A 21282-nucleotide genomic window follows, 5' to 3' on the forward strand; every position below is an offset into this window, starting at 1 on the left:
AAGTTATTTTGTGCATAAGTTATTCCAGGAGATGTCCTGCTCACAATTCTGGAGTAGAATGCCAAAGAAAATGCCCCCCCCAAAAAACTCACCTCTTCCTGTGATGTCAGCTGTGGCCCTGTAGCTGGTCTGGGGAGAGAATGGTGGCCCCAACCCTTGGGATAGTTGCCTAACTTTATCAGTCTTGGAAGCCAATATTAACATATGCCTTAAGGGACCAAAGAGAGTCCTCTTGTATTTGGAGAGAAACAATAACATCCCCAGATGAAATCTGTAGAGTTCAGTTCAGTCCTATTAATCTTCATGGAAAAGATTCCACCTTATTTTGGTTCACTGCAATGCTGAGCTATAGTTCAGAGAACAGAATGGCTGGATTCACACCAGACCCTAACCTAAAAGCCCAGTGAATGCATTGTGAATCCAACTGAAGTGTTTTCAGTGCCCACAGCATTAGGAAAACACCTTTAGTCTGAGTGCATGACAAAAGTCTACATACCTTCACCCAGTCATCAAAATACCACCGATTTGCAAGTTTGGAGTTCTGTACTTTGCTTTCTTTCTCTTCTTCCTCCACCACCTCTCCCTCTTCCATCCCTCTCTCTCTCTGCAAATTAAGTGCCATAGAGTCGAATGCCAATGTTTTTCCTTTGTGACTCCACATCCCTAAGGAAACCACAAGCTTTGCCATGGCTACTGTGGATGATGTCAAGAACACAAGAGCTTCTAGGCAGCAGATAAGAATGTGTTTTAGCCCCACCCTCAGCTTGTCTCCTCATTCCTCAGGAGTCTTCTTACAGCTGGCCCAGCGATGCCAAAGAATGCCCTGGTGACCCTCAGATATGGTCCCTATCGAAGCTGTGGGGTGGTGGAACACAGGACCTTTCGCCTGGAGGGCTTGCAAGGTGAGTGACACCCGCGTGCTCCTTGCTGAGAGAAAAAGATTGGGAGAAGTGGAATCAGGGATCTGTGCCCAAAGGGAAGAGTTCTGGAGGCCACCCTCCCAACCTGAATGGCAGCTATCTTTGTGGGTGGCACAGGCAGGTCAAGTGTGGCCTCCAGGCCCCCCCTCCATCCACAGACCCCCATCATCATTCTGAGCTCAACTGCTGAAATTTAGCAAAACAGCTGGATTTGAGTTGCATAATTTTTACCCCTTGGTGGGGTTTGGGGTACTTTTGGAACTCCAGCCTTCATCCACCCCCCAAAATAACAAATGGGATGACAGTTCTCAGCTCTGTCCCTCCACAGATGGCCTGTGGTCCTTCAAAAGCCGTGGAGGCTAAGCTGGGCACCTTTCACACATTGGCCGGCCTGGGATGAATGAGCCATCCAACTAACAAATCCCCCCTTCCAATGGACTTCCGAAAGTGGTCAATTTATGGGTTAATTCCCAGGAGGACTTCTTGGCTTCTACACTATTCTGGCATTGGTTATCCATGTCAATCCCTGTTTGTAATAACTGGATGAAAATCTCCTTCTAAAATTACCGTTAAAGGACTTCTATTTCTTTGCTTGCTTGCTTCTGCCATCAAAATCTTGCCTATTGAGAGAAATTCTTTCCCCTAAGCTGAACAAAGTATTAAAAAGAATAAATTAAGAAAGGAATATGTACAGAATTCTTTCCCCTCCTGATGAAAAACAACTGTGGTAGAGGTTCTGTTGTTGCTGTAGAGGTTTTCCTTTACTTTTTGGGGGGACTTTATACTGTCTTCTGCTCTCCATTCTACTGGTAAGATGATGAACAGTTCAGAATAGCTGGCAACTCTTTTGCTGTCTGTGAGAAGGAGAAAGTCATTTTTCCCCCTGAATTAAAAACCATCTGAGCACCTCTCATGTCATTTTTGGTGTGCCTTTGTGAACGCTTTTAATATGGAACAGAAGGCAGTTGTTTTCAAAGCAAAAATAGGCAAATATATATTTGGATCTCCCACAAGACACCTGTGAAAAACAATGTGTTGGGCATCCTAAGTGAAAATACTCAAACAAACATGAGCTCAAGTGGTCCTATTACTGAGTTCAATTGGAGGTAGTCCTAGGTAAGTAGGTTGTCTAAAAAGTGTTGCTAGCAAGGAAAATGGTAGCTCTGTGGGATCACAAAGAAGTTCATTTTAGCAATAGTTCTTTTAATACAACCTACCTCAGCCTTGGTTGATCTCAAAAAATTATGCAGGGTCGAATCTAGTTAGAACATGGAAGGGAGATCACCAGGAAATGCCCACCCTGTAGATGAGACTGGGAAATCGGGGGGGGGGGGGGGGCTTCCCAAAAGAAGTTAATATCGAAGAGAAAAACAGTTCCATGTTGTGGCCAAGGGAGCTACATGGACATGTCCATGAAATCACTTTTGACTTGACTCAGAAGGCTTTACCTTCTACCTGCTTCTTCCTGATGCACATTAAAACAAATTGGCTGTTCTGTCAATGACTGTGGATCTTGTTCACTTTTTTACATGATAACCACTCAAAGCCAAAGTCAAAACTTGCCACCAGTTTCTTCACTTCACTTTTTCTCATAAGCTGTACCTTTTCTTAGAAGAAATACAGTTTTTATGTAATTTGTATCTGTTTAGTTTTTCTCCCACGGAACCAATAACAACTGGGAAGTGGAATGGTTCGGGTGGGGAAGCTGGTTCACAAGAACAAGTTCAACTCTGCCTCATCACTTGTAGGGCCCTCAGAACTTCTGTAGTTCTCACTGTATTCCGTGGCCCTTACAACTACTTCCTAACACATGTCAGGTTCGGTCAGCACGAGGCTTCAGGGAAGCACGGGGCTGCAGGGAAGCTCGCAACCAGACCACGCGGAATCCACCGGCGGTAGCTAGCGGGGAAAAGAGGAACCGAAAGCGCCGCTAATTAACGAGCCACCTGCGGCCAGCTAAACAGGAAAACCGCAGCGGAAGCTTTTAATTACGAACTGATAACGGCGCGAGCAAGCAAGGAACGGGGCCGCAGGGCAGCGAAACAAGATCGCAACGCAGCACAGAACCCGCGGGTCTGCACGTAGCAGGGAGGGGCCAACCCAGCCGGAGGGGGACTGGCAATCAAGGACAATGGACTCTGACCGACCCTGCCATCATGAACAATCAAGGGGGACATTGGGGGGGCCCAATAGTCCACAGCTGCAACGCGATCACGAGGCGGGAAAAAGCGCGGGAAGGGGGGAATATAACAAGTGATGCAATTGTACCAAGCCAGTCCTGGCTTTGCTTGTGACTACTACGTTATGCATGAGTAAACCTTCTTTGTGAACCACACGTGTCACGAGAGTTTCTCTGTCGAACGGGGCAAATCTCACATAAAGCCAGGACTCACCGTCAGCGCTACCCGGTACCACCGAGGAGCGTTTTCTTTCTCAATACAGGCATGACCAGCGACGAGGAATCCGTGGGTCAGCTGGAGCGCGAGGGATCCAGGCTCGCGGAAGGGCGGTCGGAGCCGCCCGGGAGCGACGGGGCAGCGGCCAGGGCCGGGCGCACTCCATCCGAGCGGTGGTCGATGGGCGTGAACCAAGGACCAGACGATTCAGGCGTTACGATGACCCGGGGTTCGGGGTTCCGGAACCGTGAGTGGAGCGAGAAATTCGCCCGACTAGAGGAGAGAGTCGAGCGACGCCTAGACGCCGTGGAGGCGATGCTCCAGACCCTACTACAGAGAGTGGGGCCACCGGCGGTGAACGAGGAGGCGAGCGACAGGGGGGGGGCGGTCCGACACCCCCGCCGGCACCACCCACGGCGCCCCGGTCGGAGGACCAACGGGCGGCAGACGCCCTGAGACTTCGAGGTATCACTGGGAAGTTCTCAGGGGACCCCGAACAGCTGCCGCACTTTCTGACGCATGTCAGGGGGTTCATGCAGAGGGGTGGTCACCTATTCGCTAGAGACGAGGACAGGGTATCCTACATGGCCGAGCTGCTAGATGGCCAAGCAGCCAGCTGGGTGATCGGGCTGTACGATGCCAACGCAGCGGAACTACGGAGTTTCCCGGACTTCATGCAGGCGCTCCGGGACAGATTCGAGGACACATTGAGCGCCAAGCGGGCAGAGGACGACATCCTACAGTTCAGACAGCGGGGCAAATCGGTATCGGAATATGCCCTGGAGTTCCGGAGGTTGGCCGAGAAGCTCGCGGACTGGCCGGAGTCCCTGAAGGTGAAGTATTTTAAGAGGGGACTCAACCCAGAGATCCTGGAACGGGCACTGGGGCGGGACGACCCGTCCACAGTGAAGGATTGGATCTGGCTGGCCGGAACGGCGGAATCGGCGTGGCGGCAGATCCAACAGAGCACAAGACGACGGGACCAGACGAGGGACCGGCCGAGGGAGAGGACCCCGAGGAGAGACGGAGCGGTCGACGGCAGTCCACCGGGAGGCGAGAGGCGACCAGAGCCCCGAATCTGTGCTTCCGATGCGGAGGCAGAGGCCACCGAGCGGCGCAGTGCCCGACGGAGCGGGAAGGCGCCCCACCACGGCCCGAAGTCAAACCCCGCGTGCGAACGGGAAAAGGACCGGTGACCGACCGCGGAAGGGGGCAGTGGCGGCGGTGACCGAGAAAGGACGCGGGGGGTGGTCGACCCCGGAGACAGCATCCTCCGGAGAGGACTTGGAGCCGGCGGGAAACGAGGCGCGCTCGCACTGAACGGCGTCCCAGTGCGAGCAGGGGAGTCGAGGCGCGCGGACCCAATGGGAGACGAGGACTGCCCACCGTTCCGGGTGAGGATACACGTCCGGGGGTGAGATCCGGAGGGAGGCGCAGCTACGGGCGCTACTGGACTCGGGCTGCACCCACTGCTTGATGCACCCAGCGGTGGTCTCGGGGCTCGGGCTACAGCTGAGGCGCCTCCGGGAGCCCATTTCATTCAGCCAGTTAGATGGCACGCTGGCAGGGGGGGGGCCAGCTCAGTATTACACCGAGCCGGTCCAGATGACGATCGGGAGTCACCGGGAAGAACTGAGGTTCGTGGTGGTCCCGGTGGCCGACTACGCGGTGGTACTCGGCTTGGCGTGGCTGCGGCGGCGGAACCCACGAGTCGACTGGACGGCGGAGGCAGTGCGGTTCGGGGTCGACAGACCGGCGAGGGGCGAGAGCAGAGGGGACCGAGCCGTGGAGACGGAGGCAGCCGCAACCACCGGCGGGCAAGCAGAGGGTCCGGGACACCGGGAGACGGGGCGAGAGCAGATGGGGCCCGAGACCCGGGCGGCAACAGCAGCAGCAGCAGCGCCGGGACCCCGGAGACCCGCCACGATCCCGAGGCGAGGCGAGGCAGCGGCGACTGGCGAGGCGACCGCAAAGCGAGGGGCCGGACCCGGGGAACCCCCGACGGGCGGCGGAATCCCGAGGCAGTATCGAGACCTGGCGGCAGCGTTCGGGGAGAAGGAGTCCGACCAGCTCCCACCACACCGGCCCAGTGATTGCGCCATCGAGCTAGAGCCAGGAGCGACCCTGCCTAAGCCGAAAATGTACTCCCTGTCGAGGAGGGAGATGGGGGCCCTGCGCGAGTTCATAGACAAGAACCTAGCGCGGGGATTCATCCAACCCGCGAAGTCACCATTAGCGGCCCCGGTGTTATTCCGGGAGAAGAAGGACGGCTCGCTCCGTATGTGCGTAGACTACCGGGGGCTGAACGCAATCAGCACGGAGTACAAATACCCCCTCCCCCTGATGAAGGACTTGATGTCGCATCTGTCGAAGGGGAGGGTGTTCACAAAACTGGACTTGCGCGAAGCCTATTTCAGAGTTAGGATCCGTGCAAAAGATGAGTGGAAGACGGCGTTCAACACCCCGCTCGGAAGCTACCAGTTTTCCGTGATGCCGTTCGGATTAAAAGGGGCCCCGGGGCTATTTATGCAGCTAATAAATGAGGTGCTGCACGACCTACTCTACCGGGGCGTCCTGGTCTACCTGGACGACATCCTCATCTACACCGAGACCCTGGCGGAGCACGTGAGCCTGGTGCGCACGGTGCTCCAGAGACTGCTGAAGGCACAGCTGTACGCAAAGCTCTCGAAATGCGAGTTCCATCGAGAGCAACTAGACTACCTCGGCTACCGAATATCCAGCCGGGGAATTGAGATGGACCCGGCGAAAGTAAGGGATGTCCTGGGCTGGGAAGCGCCGCAAACCCGGAGGCAACTCCAAAGCTTCCTAGGGTTTGCGAACTTCTATCGTCAGTTCATCCCGAACTTCGCCCAAATCGCCCTTCCCCTAACCGACCTGCTAAAAACCAAGGGCACTGGGAAACCCCCCAAGCCCAGCATGGCACTCGCGTGGACTGCAGAATGCCAGGGGGCGTTTGAGGAACTAAAACGGCGGTTCACCGCGGAGCCGATCCTGCGCCATCCCGACCCAGACCGGCGGTTTATAATCCAAGTGGATGCATCAGACGTGGCAACGGGAGCAGTCCTGCTCCAACCCAGCCCGGAGGGGCCATCCACCCGTGCGCCTACGCCTCCCGCAAATTCACCGAGACGGAGAGGAGGTGGATGGTGTGGGAGAAAGAGGCGTACGCGGTCAAGTGGGCGCTGGCCACGTGGAGGCATCTACTGGAGGGGGAACCTGAACCGTTCGAGGTGTGGACGGACCATAAGAACCTCGAGGCCCTGAAGACCCCGCGTAAGCTATCCCCCAAACAGGCACGGTGGTCCCAATACTTCGGGAGGTTCAGGTTCACACTGAAACACATCCCCGGGAAGCGCAACTTCTTAGCGGATGGACTGTCTCGCATGCCCCAACACGCCAGCCTACGGGAGGAGATCGTGGACTCCGTCATCCCCGCCAGCAGGCTGGCTGCAAAGGCGGTGACCCGAAGCCAGACCAAGGGGGAGCGACGGGACGCGGCGTCTGAAGTAAGGCAGGGGTTCGCGGAGGCGGCGGAGCGGGACGCTTGGCTCAAGCAGAACCGAGAGGCGCTAACCGGCCAAGAGGGGTTGTGGTGGCACGAAGGAAAGCTGTACGTGCCCAAGGGTTGCCGACGGGAGGTCATGGAGAGAGCCCACGACAGCCGGAGCGCGGGGCATTACGGCTTCGTAAAGACACTCCACTTAATCCGGCGGCAGTTTTGGTGGCCCACGCTCCGGAAGGACGTGGAGGCGTACTCGGGGGGTTGCCCGGTGTGCGCAACAGCGAAAGGAGCCAAAGGCAAACCTAGAGGCCTACTCCAGTCGGTAGCGGAACCCGACGGCCCTTGGCAAGAGGTCGCCATGGACTTCATAGTGGAGCTCCCGGAGAGTAAGGGGAAGACCGCCATTTGGGTGGTCACGGACTTATTCTCCAAACAAGCGCACTTTGTAGCGTGCCGGCGAGTCCCCACGGCCGAGGGGCTGGCGAGACTGTTCGTGCAACATGTCTACCGACTCCACGGCGCACCTCGACGTATCGTCAGCGATCGGGGCGGCAACTTCATCGCGCGGTTCTGGCGGGAGTTCCTGAAATGGGTGGGGACGAAACAAGCCCTATCCTCCGCGGCGCACCCGCAGACGGACGGAGCCACGGAACGCCTGAACAGGGGGCTCGAACAGTACCTGCGCTGCTACGTGGGGCACCAACAGGACGATTGGGCGGAGCTACTACCATTCGCGGAGGTGGCATACAACAACGCCGTCCACAAGAGCACCGGGTTCTCTCCATTCAAAGTAGCCACCGGGAGAGATTTCGTCCCCATGCCGGAGCTGCCTCAGCCGGAATCCCAGATCAACTCCCTGGACGCCTGGTTCGCCCAAATCGACGAGACCCGGCGAGCGGCGCACGCGGCATTGCAAAAAGCCAAAGCCGACTACAAGAAGCACGCGGACCGCAAGAGGCTCCCCGAGGAAAAGTGGAAAGTGGGGGACCAGGTGTATCTGTCAACCAAAAACCTAAAGACGCACCAGGCATCGAAAAAACTCAGCCCGAGGTTTGTGGGGCCGTTCCCCATTTCGGAGGTCATCAATCCGGTGACCGTCAGGCTGACGCTCCCGAAAAGCCTCGGGAAGATCCACCCGGTGTTCCATTGCAGCCTGCTAAAGTTACACCAGCCGGGGAACGCCTGGCACAAGGCGGAGGGAGTACCACCACCCATCATGGTCGGGGGGGAGCAGCATTTCGAAATCAACCGGATACTGGACGCCCGGAGGCACAAGGGGCAGACCCAGCTCCTAGTGCAATGGAAACATTTCCCCAAGTCCCACAGCGAATGGGTGAGTAAAACCCACATAAGGGCGCCGGACCTAGTGCGGGACTTTTACAGTAAATACCCCAGGAAGCCGAAATAGGACCGAGGGGGGGGAGTTGTCGTCAGGGGGGCGGCATGTCAGGTTCGGTCAGCACGAGGCTTCAGGGAAGCACGGGGCTGCAGGGAAGCTCGCAACCAGACCACGCGGAATCCACCGGCGGTAGCTAGCGGGGAAAAGAGGAACCGAAAGCGCCGCTAATTAACGAGCCACCTGCGGCCAGCTAAACAGGAAAACCACAGCGGAAGCTTTTAACTATGAACTGATAACGGCGCGAGCAAGCAAGGAACGGGGCCGCAGGGCAGCGAAACAAGATCGCAACGCAGCACAGAACCCGCGGGTCTGCACGTAGCAGGGAGGGACCAACCCAGCCGGAGGGGGACTGGCAATCAAGGACAATGGACTCTGACCGACCCTGCCATCATGAACAATCAAGGGGGACATTGGGGGGCCCAATAGTCCACAGCTGCAACGCGATCACGAGGCGGGAAAAAGCGCGGGAAGGGGGGAATATAACAAGTGATGCAATTGTACCAAGCCAGTCCTGGCTTTGCTTGTGACTACTACGTTACGCATGAGTAAACCTTCTTTGTGAACCACACGTGTCACGAGAGTTTCTCTGTCGAACGGGGCAAATCTCACAACACACAGCTTCATTTATCCTGCCAAGGAAATGGGAAATTCAATTACAGCTCCCACTGTATTATCTAATTAGACCCTTAGTAATAACAGAAACCTTAATCGGCAAACAGTCCAAGGTTCATTGTTACGATAGTTGGCTGTATTTTCACGCATCCGTGCCCTTAGGAGAATTTTTAGGGACAGAATTGCCAACAGCATTTTCTGTGACCAGGATAGTGAGCCAGATCCTCTGCAGTAGCATAAAAGTTACATGTGCTAACATCTATCTCTAGATGCAAAATGATGTAATTTACATAGAAATATACCATAATATAATGAGGGACCTGATGAAGTCCAGCTCCAGTGACCTTACAGACATCTATCTGATCTTTGCTTTGGAGAGTAAAGCCAAGGGTTGGCTTTTTTATAGAACGCTGGAGAATTTTATAGAATTTTTGCAATACTTGACTTTATATATAAGAGCATAAGAGTGAGAATACCAGCTCCTACCCCATTTAAAATTTTCCCAAGGTACCTATATGCCCTGGCATTTCACTGTTTCAGTTGTTCTTTCACACACACACTTCAGCCTCCCTCCCCAGATGGAAGCTTTTCCCATTCAGAATCTACCAGGGACATCCCGCCCTGACGCCGTACAATCAGTTGAGAAAAGCCCCTCATTCATAACAATTGCTTAGCAAGCGGAGTTCAATGCATTGATCCATTTAGGATAAGTCTCCAAGCTGCAGGGGACAAAAAGTAATTTACTACCCCACTCCTATCCTTGAATATATTCTAGCTGGCTCTTGAGAGTGCAAAGGAACCCAAAGCAACTCCCAGTTAAATTACAATCCCAGTCAGTATTTTAAATGGAAACCAAGAAAAGAATCATCCTATGGATTTCGAAGCAATTCAGACAGTACCTCTAGTCACACTTTCGAGCAGATCTAACGAGCGCTGGAGAACTGAGAATGTTCTAATTAAAGAAATCACAGAAGTTTCCCTAATGAACCTACACCAATGGTGAACACATTGGGAATATGCATTAAAGTTTAGGCTTTGTTTTTACAAGCACTTTCTGGCCTAAATTCAAGTTAATTCTAACTGCATAAATATAGCTAAAATGCACATTTAAAAACTTATACTTTTATTAAAAAGTATAATACAAAATTGTTATTGGCATCCAAAAAGAAATGTCCACTGGTGCTTTCCAATTAACATCACACCTGCTCTGTCCCTTATTTATTTTTAAATTTAAACCACCCACTAGCTGGAACTCTCTGGACAGTTTACAATTTGAATTAAGGCATATACATCAATTCCTATTTTTTAAAGTTTTTGATGATTGTCTTGCTGCTGGTCCTTAGTTCACACAGAAGCCCTAATAGATTGTTCACAAATTTTATTTATTTATTAAATTTGTCCCCACCCATCTCCCCCCAATGGACATAGCATTAGATTGTGATAGGCTTATATATACTGTACCTTCAATTATAATTTCTTAAAATACAACTTTATTACAATTTTTAAAGAGAAAGATAAAAACTAACAAGAACTAATGTTTAGAATGAAGAAACAAAAAGAAGGAAATAAGAACAGAGCTAAAAGTGTAGAAAATAAAAAGAGAGAAAAAGGAAAGAAATATAAAGAAATGACTTCTAATTTTCTTTTACAGCAATTATAAGTATAAATGTTAATTAACCTCTTATTCTATGGTTACATCATTGCTTACATTTTTTCTAAAATCTGTTTTTTTTCTAATCATCAAATCTATACATCCTAATTTCATTTTTTTCAGTTTCATGCAAAAAGTCCATTCCAATCAGCGTTATAAATTTAGACAATGTCTTATCTATAATTAAAGCTGTCAATCTGGCCATCTCAGCAAATTCTATCATCTTCACCATCCATTCCTCCATTGTGGATAAAGTCGAATCTTTCCACCTTCGTACATATAATCTCGCTGCAGTTGTCATATACAAAAAACAAAGTTCCATGATTTTTTTCCAACTGTGTACCCAACAGTCCCAAAAGAAAAGTCTCTGGTTTCAATTGTATATTAGTTTTTTAAATCTTCTGTATTATTTAGTATATGTAGTTGAGTCCAGAATTTTCTAGCTTTTTTACATGTCCACCAAGCATGATAAAATGTCCCTTCTTACATTTCCAGCATAAATCTGAAGTACCTTTATACATTCCAGACAGTTTTCCAGTGACATGCACCAAAGATAAATCATTTTACCGAAATTCTCTTTAAGAAATTAAGAATTTTAAGAACTCTTTAAGAATTTTAATTTATATAATGTAAATTTCAGCTCTTTCAACCACATATTCTCCCACTGTTCTATTTGTACATTATAACCATCTATTATTTCATCCAAACTAAACAACAAGCTGCAAAGTATAATTTGTTGCTTTTCAACAAGATGGGCGGTGCCAGATTTGATAAATAAATAAATAATTTCAAATCAGGTGAACCCAATCCTCCTCTTTCTTTTACATCTTGTAACACCTTATAGTTAACTCTTGTTTTTTTTCCTTGCCACACAAATTTAGATATATCTTTCTGCCATTGTTTAATTGTTGCATTAAATGTCAAAATAGGCATTGTCTGAAATAAAAATAACATTCTAGGCAAAACTTTCATCTTAATCACAGAAGTTCTCCCCAACAGTGACAATTGTGTTTTCTCCCATCTTAACATATCTTTTTAAATTTTATTCCAAGTCTTAACATAATTATTTTGAAATAAAATACAATTCATATTTTGTCATATTAATACCCAAGTATTTTATGTTCTCAACCCTAAAACCTGTTTTATTCATCAATTCCATTTGATCTTGTATCTTCATTTTTTTTTTTTTTTTGGTCAACATCTTTGTCTTCTGTTTGTTGATTTTAAAGCCTGCTAATGCACCAAATTCTTTTAATTTTCCCATCAATATTTCAATTCCTTTTAAAGAATCTTCTAAAACCACCACAAGGTCATCTGCAAAAGCTCTTAATTTATAAGTCTCTTTTTTAATCTGTACACCTTAATTCTCTCATCTTGTCTTATATCTCTATTCAATACTTCTAGAACTAAAATAAACAAAAGAGGAGACAGTGGACAACCCTGTCTTGTTCCTCTTTGTATCTCACATGGTTTAGTTAAATCTCCATTAACAATTATTTGTGCCTTCTATGAAGTATATATCAATTTTATCCATTTTATAAAATTCTCTCCAAAATTCATATCTTCCAAAATTTTATATAAAAAAGTCCAATTCAAATTGTCAAAAGCTTTCTCTGAATCTAAAAAGATTAATCCAACTTGTTTTTCATTATGCTGTTCAAAATATACTAGAATATCCAGCACAGTTCTAACATTGTCTTTTAATTGTCTTTTAGGTAAAAACCCACACTGATCTTCCTGAATAAGTTCTTGCAAAATTATTTTCAGTCCATCAGCTAGAATCATTGTGAACGATTTATAGTCATTATTAAGTAGTGATATTGGTCTATAATTTCTTGTCAAAGTCAAATCTTGTCCTTCTTTAGGTATTAATGCTATATTTGCATTTTTCCAAGCATCAGGCAACTTTCCTCTTTGTAAAATAAAATTCATCGTGTTTTGCAAGGGTTGTAAAACTTCATCCTCAAAGCATTTGTAATAAGAACCGATAATCTGCCTGGTCCAGGCACCACATTAAACCAGGAAAAGTTTAATTTTTTTTTTTTTAGCTTCAGAAGCCTCTCTTATTGTTATAGCTCCATTCATAATCTGTCTTTGTTTCTCTGTAATCTTTGGCATTTTTAAAAATATTCATCTACTTTCTCACCTTCAATTATAATTTGACCTTGTGGTCATCAAAAGAAAAATCCATGGGGTGTTATCTCTATTGGCACTCACTAGATTGTCCGTTATACTTTTTTTATTTGGGGGGAAGCAGAATAGAAAAATGTCACAAGAATAGGAGATGTGGCAGCACAGGAGGAGGAGACCCCCTTTTGCTTACCTTTTGCATTTTGCTAATTGCACAAGCCCATTAAGCCTCTCCAGAAAGCACTAAGAAGCCATTGACGCCATCTCTTCCAGACTAGCAAAACATTTGCCCAAACTTCAAGAGCCTAATTAACTGGACTTCTTGCTGGTGAAACTTCCTGTAATTCATCAAGAAGCTAAATTAAAATTCAGCTTCAGAACTAGGGGGCAGAGGGAGGTCACAGTTGGCTTGTAGAAAAATGCTGAACTGATTCAACCGTGAAGTGGACCCACGCCAGCAGATAAAATTCCCACAACTGTGAAGTTCTAAGAAGAAGAAAAAAAACATTTTGTCTGCATTTCTCAACAGGCCCAAAAGAGCAAAGATTGTATGCTTACATCCAAAAATAAAAGAGAAATTACCATATCTGGCAATTTATTATTTGTATTGTGTTGGCAACTTTTTTTACCACCTGCTAAATTCGGTAACTTGCCCAACTGCTAGAGGTGCAGAAATCCAGCTGGAGTAAAAATTAACAATCCTTTAAATTAGCTGGGGATAGAAAGTCAGGTTGACTCCTGACAATGTCTGAGCAAAAGTCCATTCCAAGAGGAGACACTTGAGGTCCCTGCTTTCAAAAACGGGCTTTGTTTGGTTTTGTCTTTGTTGTGTGAACCCATTTTTAAAATTATTTTACTTGGCAGAAAAAAAAATAAAGCAGGTACACAAACCATAGCTTGCTGCAATGTATGACTCACAAGTGGGAGAAACAAACATAGTTAAACACTGTTTAACTTTGGAGTCCTTGGTGTTCCTTGATTAGGCTGTTGTTGTTTACTGCTCGATTGTATGCCTGGTGTTAATCCTGGTGTTAATCCCTGTTTATCTGGGTGTTGATTGCTGGTGAGGAGGTGTTCTGGTCTTTTTGTTTCCTTTTTAGCTTTTTATTGTCTCTTTTGAATAGTGTGTAAATTTGTTTATCTCTACGTACCTGTTGATGGCTGACTTGTCTGAACACCAAGCTTCCAGGAATTCCCTAGTGTTTTTGGATTTAGCTTGGTCTAAGTTGCTGACAGTTTGTTTCCCAGTTTAAACTATGGTTGAGTCAGTCCATCAAGGAACTACCAAGGAGAAAACCACACGCCCACCAACACTGGCAGGGCACGCTACTGTATATAACAGAGAGCAAACCCCACTCCCTTCTAGCACTGAAGATATTACCTAGTTGGGTAACAAAATGTCTGCAAAACAACCACCAAGCTCAGAGAACACCAAGGACTCCACAGTTCGACCCTGAGCTACATATATTATCTTCTATCGGTACCTGTTTAACTTGGCATGGGAAAAACCATGAGCAGACTTTCTTTTCTCAAAGTCAGATAGGAAGCAACAAGGATTTTCTGAGGGTCAGCACAACCCTCTGATGAAGCAATCTTTTGTTTTGTCTTTTATGCTTAGAAAAAGCAAATAAATGGGGGAGACCTAAAGGAGAAAGTTGGCACAGGGTGGAGACAATGGGCTGTAAGGCTCAAATGAGATCCTATGGTGGTGGTGATTATTATTGTTATTATTATTAATCTTGTGATGCCGTTCATGTACTATTTCATCCTGGATGTCAACAGCTTCAGAAATGAACTCTGTTTCCTGCCTGCTATGCTCTTCTACAGCTGTGTTAAAAGAAGATGGGCACCAAATAATTCTTGAAGAAATTCCAGACTGGAACGATGTGCAGCTGATTGTGAATGGAGAGACCATCTTTCAGTGCAACATTAATGATTTAGATTTTGGTAAGTGCCAATGACATCCAACATGGACGTACAGTATCTCAAACATATACTCCATATACTCATTGCTAAGAAATGCAACACATTGTAAAATTAGGCAGATTTTGATTGCCCAGTGATAATCCCACCATTAACGGTAATAGATTATCATGTTTCATTTTATTTCATTTTTATGCATTTTATTTGTAATTCTGGTCTGTGACCATAACAAAATATTGATTGATTGATACATTGATGTTCTATTAATTATGACCCATTTTGCTCTCTTTCTCTCAGGAGGAGATGGAAAGCTGGATCCTCTTTGCCAAGAAGCTAGAGAGGCAGTGTTAAAAGCCTACTGAAGTTTCTTTTAAAAAAGCTCCTTTCCCATCCTGATGCCGAAACAGTATGTTCTCCAATTCACTAATCACTTCTCTGTATCAGAGAACATGTTTTATATCTAATTATTTAGAGCCTTTTTGGTCCTTTGCTTTTTTTTGCTCATCTTTATCTTTTGAAGTGTTCCTCATCTTCCTGAATCGTCACCGTGTCCAAAGGGGAGGAGGGTTCAAAAAAGTCAAGATGGCAGCTGTGGCCACATGATCACAGCTCTACTGTATTGCTTTTAGGTGTGTCACAGCTTCATGAGAGCCATCTTTCTACTGCAATCCTGCTACACAGAGTAAACTATTGCATGCTGTTCCCTATTTCAAGTAGTTGAGAGGCAGTAAGTCACCACTTTCTCATATCTAGAACTATGTTAACTAATTGACTACATGGGGGGACACTTATAATGTTGAGTTGCAAACATAACTGTCTCTCCTGAATATGACAGTAAAATGACTTGTTTCATCTCCTACCCTAACCTGTCATTAGCTGTAGCATTTGACACAGATGTCTTGCATTACTAGTAGGCCTTTGCCAATACTGTATGGCGTGCTTTGTATTAATGACAATATATTCATATCCTGCACAATTCTATTAATAAATCCTTATTAGTAATTAGCACAGCTTATTAACAAGATTTTCCTTTCCTGTATGCAGGAAGTATTTTAAGTGCCCAGCAGATTTCCATGCCGCTAGGGATGAGGCTATCGATCATCAGTATCTCTCTCAAAAGAGGAGTCTTAAGATACCCTAGTGCAATGTTTGACTTTTCTCGCTTGAAATTTCACCCAGGCACAAGAGATTGTCATTTACAGCACAGGGAACCACTGTTAGAGAGACGTGTCTGATCTTTCCATCCTTCCAGAATTTCTGGCACAATTCTTTGTATCCCAGCCACCAACGTGTGAGGAGACACAACTTGAAAGGTCATTTTAAGGAAAAGCCAACAAACCATACAGAGGATTGGACCATAAATTCATTTATACATAGAATATAATCATAATTAATTCCTGTGCCTGTATGGATGGGTAAAAAACATCTGTGCCTGATCATAGAAAGGAGATTGATGGGTTTCCACACTGCTTAGATAGAAAGGTGAAATTTGGGATACTGCTTAAGAGATTTTTGAGTCTACAACTGAAAAATGTCAATATTTCTCCTTCAAAATGCTGAATATCACATGCATCATGAAGAATTAAGAAACTTTTTAAAAATAAGAAACAGACAAGTGATGCTTTCTACTAATTAGTAGGTTTTCTTTAAAATGGTCTGATGGCACTGCAGATAGCAGTAGTGAGAATCAAAAAAGTAGAATAATCTGGCAAACCTTCTAGTTTATTCAGTGCAGTCACATTGGCATAAAAATAAAAAGAAGTTTCTTTAAATGACATTCCCTAATTGCCTAGCAATTTTCACAGGACTAAACTTGTAAAGACTTCAATTCAAACTATGAGAAGATGGAATAATAATAATAATAATAATAATAATAATAGAGGTTAGTATTTTGTGAGAAGGATGCTAGTATTAATCCATAGAGAAGAAGCTGTCATAAAACCATAAATAAAACAGACCTTACATTTTATTATTTACTTTTCTTTTCTTGGATACATTTATTTTTAAAGCAGAAGGGTATGATCCACAAACAACAAAAATGGAAAGCCATGCTTTCAAATTTTTATGTCTATGTTAATTTTGCTCTGTTCCCAGCTACAAGAGCATTTATTACTGAAAAGAAGACAGAAAATATTTCAAGTTCCACTGAGATGACCTTCCTTGTGAAATATATAGACTCATTATTATTTAAACCGCATTCAGTCATTCCCTTTGAAATTCTTAAAAAAAGAAAAAGAAAAACTCCAAATGTTTTGCCTCATTTCAGCTTTCTATGCAACAGTCATTCCAGTTCTAAGCAAAAGTGAAACTACAGCATATAAAGGCATACATTAACTGTTGGAATACCTGAAGAACCAGGTGGGGACAGATTCTCTGGGAGAAAATCAATGTGGTTGCTAAGAGTCAACACTGACTTGATGGCGCGTAATCAAATTCTGATGGAATATTTCTGATGCATTATATTTTATTATTCTTACAATTACTACTGCTACATTTAACAATATCCAGGGCAACATAATATTGGCCAGCTTTTTGAGACTTTTCACTGAAAATTACAAGCTAGGTTGCAAGATTAAGAAGTATCAACATGGTAAGTCAGAGTTACTCCAAAATTATATTTTTAATATATCTATCTTATCTTGGCATCTCTTTTGCTTGCAAAATTTGTTGATTTTGTTGATTCTGATGATCAAGGTAGTCAATGCATGGTACTTCTCTCAGTGCAACCCTAAGAATTAATCTGGGTAGCTAAGCAGAAGGCAAGTCAGAATTTTGACTAGATTCTATATACCATTTATACATACAGAAAGTTAACGAAGAAGGGAAGATCACTAAAAAATGCTGCCAAATGCTGATCCAGTCTAATTTGAATGTTCCCAAACTTAAAGCACAAAACTTGGTTACACTGTCTCTTCACTAAGAGGTAGCAGTGCTGTAATTCTTAAAACCAAATTAACAGAGTCAGAAGTTACCTCTAACATTTACAGCATACAGGAGAGACTAGTCTGATAATTTTTTGGAAGAGCCATCTACCTCCTCGCCTGAAAAATTCAAGCCCTCAACTAACTTTTATTTCCTTTTTATGGTCATGGCCTTCCTTCCCTAAATACATAAATTCTAGAGAATGGAGAAATGGAACACAAGATTAAGATCAAAATGTCTTTCCTTCAAATGCCTCCAGGTTGAAGGCTGTGTCCAAAAATCTTCGGAGTGACACAAGATGAGTGTTTTTGTTACCTGTCGCTGGAGCAGCAGCTGGTTCACGACCAACATACCTTAAGATTCAAGAGGAAAGATGATCTAAATTAGAGATATATCTGAAGTAGGTGTAGATGTAGTAATACCTACTAACACTGTATTTCCACTGAATGGCTGATTATACAGGAGATATATATCTGCTACAGCATCCACATCTTACACAGGCAACCAATAGTTCAGCCAACTTTTAACCAGCTTTATGAGCAACAGTGAAGCAGGCAGTCGTCCACACGGATTTCCTCACCACTCTATTTTCCAAAAAGCTTTCATATCTCTACTGTAGACTGGTGGTCCAAGCAGATTCACGCATGTGGTCTAAGCCTGGAAATTTAGATTCTCTAGGAGCCCACTGATTCTCTCACAAGGCAGCTCACAGAGGAACTGCTACTTACTGGCTGAACGTGCTCTGCACATCGCACGTTCCAGGCTTACTGCCCGGTGCTAAGTGGATTTCAGGTAATAATTAATGCCCGATGCAAGCATCGTTACCATATAGGTCGAGTATGGTTCACAATGGTCCGGAAACGAGGTTTGACATAGTCGTAGTAGCCTATGTTCTTGTGCTCTTCTTGACACCAAACAAGCTCAGCTTTAGCATACTTCTCAATTTCCTCTTTTAGCAAATCAAAAGGAAATGGTGAGATCTAGAGAAAAACATTACAAAAAACCCTCTGAAATATAAAGATTTAACGTTCTGCAGTCACACACCTTATTCCCAAGACATTTCACTACTGTGTATCACATGCACATCAACAGGGATGATAAAGGTGATCTATGTATCAAAGCAAACCAAACAGTCTGCATTTCTTGCAGAGATGTGAGGATTAGAATGCAGTTACTCTTCATATCCTTCAAAACTTCCATCTTTTAGAATAGTAAGTGTGAGAACATACATGAACATGCAAATTAAAATACAAATGTTGGTAAAGATTTTCATTTTAAAACTTTGCAGTTTAGTGGAGAAATGCAACAGAAAGAGATTTATGAAAGCACACGTACAAAACAGAAACGGATTGGAACTGATTGCTCTTTCCACAACTGCCAGCCATGTGGACGATCCCTTTCGAAGAAGGCTCCTTGCACTCCAAATAATGAGTTAAGAAATTATCGTGTGTCTTGACCCAATGAGAAATAATAGTTTTTCACACACACAGTGTCAGATTATTCAACTGTACTAAGTGGAAGTACAGTTAGTAGTTTCACTACTCTTATATATTTGAAGTACAGGCTTTTCTTGTTGGCTTTTTATTTTACCTCAATGCAAACATTTGCAGCTACCTGCATCTAGTACATACGTCTTAAAATTCACTATTATGAAATTCCAAACTCAAAATTAAGCAATTTCAGGTCTCACTGTTCTAAGAGGAAGAGGACATTGCACAAATGGTTTCATTTTTTTTTTAAATACCAATGCTGCTTAACGGAATGAAATTTGAAGGGCGTATCTGATAAATGTCAAAATAGAGAGAACAGAACGTAAAGTTCTGTTAATGAACACTAAGCACGACATTTGCCAGAAGAATTTTAACTATTATCTTTAAACCAAGAAGGATTCCCAATGACATCAAATCAAAAGCCTATCTCAATTAATTTAAAAAATCTATAGCATGCAATACTTTCAGGTAGTTGTGAGAATTTTCATACATTTTCACAAGTTACTTTAGTATGTCATGCACGACTTGCTAATATGAAGCCAAAATAAAGCAGAAGAAAGACTTTTTCACTCAAATGCACATTATAGACACCAGGTTTTTAACTTGCAAATGAAATGGAATAAAACATCACCGTGACAAGTAGCATCACAATAATGATGCAAATGATCAATATTATTGTTAACATTTTATGGGAGAAAGATGGATTTGTAGTTTTCACAATAAACTAGATTCCATCAGGTAGGATTTTAATCTTGGCATCCATTATCACAATCTTATATCCTAGTCACCAAATCAGAACAGCTCTTGTTTCAATACAGAACACTGCTGTTCTTTTTTCCTGCTATTCTTACTGCAAAAAAAAATTGGATTCTGACTCACCAAGGGGTCAAAGCTTGGAGCTGATTAGTACACAAATGTAAAATTGTTTCTAAAACAAGGGTTCTATGGCTTCTAAGGCATTTGTTTTACCTGCTCCAATCTGATTATAGCCACTGCTTTTTCCAGATCTTGGTTTTTCCTTTCTTTAATAAGATCATAATACACCTTCCCAGTACAGAAAATCACCCGATTCACATCCTCAGGAGATTCAGCTGCAACTCCTTCTTCTGGAATCACACGCTGAAACCTGGTACCTAATAACAAAACAAAACACTTTACTATAAAACCCCTGAAAGATGGATTTGGTCAAGAGAAAAGTTAAAGTGGTCAATAGTATCCCTCATTCTTCTGATTCCACATATATGAATATTCTGGATTATCTGCAGAGGATTCCCAGAGGATCAGGCTAGTATGGGGATGAAGCTAGATCCCGCTTGTCCAGATCCCCAGGAGTCCATTTTACCTGCTCCCCTGAGAGATCACTGCCCATACTTACACGACCTCTAGGCCAGTGTTTTTCATGGCTGGGGAATTCTGGAAGTTGAAGTCCACACATCTTAAAGCTGCCAAGTTTGAAAAACATTGATCTAGTCCAATCCCACTGCATGGACAGAGGGCTGAACTGGATTAGCAAATATCTAAAGTTATCTGGATCTGTTCCCAGGCTATTTCCAAAGATACTGCAAACAGCTGTTTCTACCCTTTTAAGCTCTAAATAACCTCATTTTTTAACTGGCCCCTTTCTCCATATCTTTCTGTTATTGGGAGAAAGGTTGTTGGTGACTGGAATTCGGGTGTTCTATTTGGCTGCATCTCAATTTGGAATCTGTTCCATGCTGGCTGGGGAATTCTGGGAATTGAAGTCCACACATCTTAAAGTTGCCAAGGTGGACAACCACTGCTCCAAAGTATCTTCTCTGAATTATTTCTGAAGCACTGCATAGCCCTATAGTAGAGCAAGGAAATCCTGTTTAATCCATTGCTGCAACCTGGAACTTCAAGTTCCAAAGAAAGCGAGAAGAGCTTATCATGATTTAGCAGATTTACCAGCCAGCCATCTGTGTATGTGTGTGTGTAAAATTAAACACACATGCAAACAGGAGCATCATCATCATCATCATCATCATCATCATCATCATCATCATCATCATCATCATTATTTTAATAGCTCAAAACACTGGCAAAGATTTATTCAAAGGAGAAACAGGATTTCCCTCTCAGCTAATGGATCTTGGCAGTAGAGGATGGTCTACTCAGATGTGAAGTCACACCACGCTGAGGGAGGGAGACTGGCTCCCAAGTTAGTGCGGACAGGACTCCAACTCTAATCTTGTCCAGGAACTTCCGCAAAACGGAGTCCAATCTTCAGGCATATTTGTGAGTTGCTATTTTTGTCTCTGCGCTCTAAAGTGGAAATCAGTGGCTACAGAGGCACAG

At 44.7% G+C, this 21282-nt stretch overlaps 2 protein-coding genes across 2 annotated transcripts in view; one reads left to right on the forward strand and one right to left on the reverse strand.

Annotated features, from left to right (window-relative positions):
* The first annotated feature begins 808 nt into the window (after window positions 1-808).
* CUNH10orf53 (chromosome unknown C10orf53 homolog) lies at window positions 809-15723 on the forward strand. The gene is made up of 3 exons (XM_088130211.1): window positions 809-902; window positions 14459-14578; window positions 14852-15723. Exons 1-3 carry the CDS (start codon window positions 809-811, stop codon window positions 14914-14916), a joined length of 279 nt encoding a protein of 92 aa, XP_087986337.1. The 3' UTR covers window positions 14917-15723.
* A 770-nt stretch (window positions 15724-16493) lies between these two features.
* The window catches only part of OGDHL (oxoglutarate dehydrogenase L), a 50078-nt gene continuing 45289 nt past the window's right edge, over window positions 16494-21282 (reverse strand). Inside the window, exons 21-23 of the mRNA XM_088129453.1 lie at window positions 19936-20099; window positions 18302-18456; window positions 16494-17829 (exon numbers count right to left, since the gene is read on the reverse strand). Coding sequence (XP_087985579.1) covers window positions 17706-17829; window positions 18302-18456; window positions 19936-20099 — 443 coding nt within the window. The 3' untranslated portion in view covers window positions 16494-17705. The remainder of the gene's footprint in view (window positions 17830-18301; window positions 18457-19935; window positions 20100-21282) is intronic.

This window comes from Python bivittatus, unplaced genomic scaffold, assembly GCF_059951505.1.
Source record: "Python bivittatus isolate LINGU-HERP-01145 unplaced genomic scaffold, Pbiv_v1 ctg000050_np1212, whole genome shotgun sequence".
Lineage (NCBI taxonomy): Eukaryota > Metazoa > Chordata > Lepidosauria > Squamata > Pythonidae > Python > Python bivittatus.

Coding starts and splice junctions, on each gene's coding strand:
- CUNH10orf53 (XM_088130211.1), top strand. CDS start 809: ATGCCAAAGAATGCCCTGGTGACCCTCAGATATGGTCCCTATCGAAGC. Junction 903..14,458: donor TCGCCTGGAGGGCTTGCAAG/GTGAGTGACACC, acceptor GCTCTTCTACAG/CTGTGTTAAAAGAAGATGGG. Junction 14,579..14,851: donor CATTAATGATTTAGATTTTG/GTAAGTGCCAAT, acceptor TCTTTCTCTCAG/GAGGAGATGGAAAGCTGGAT.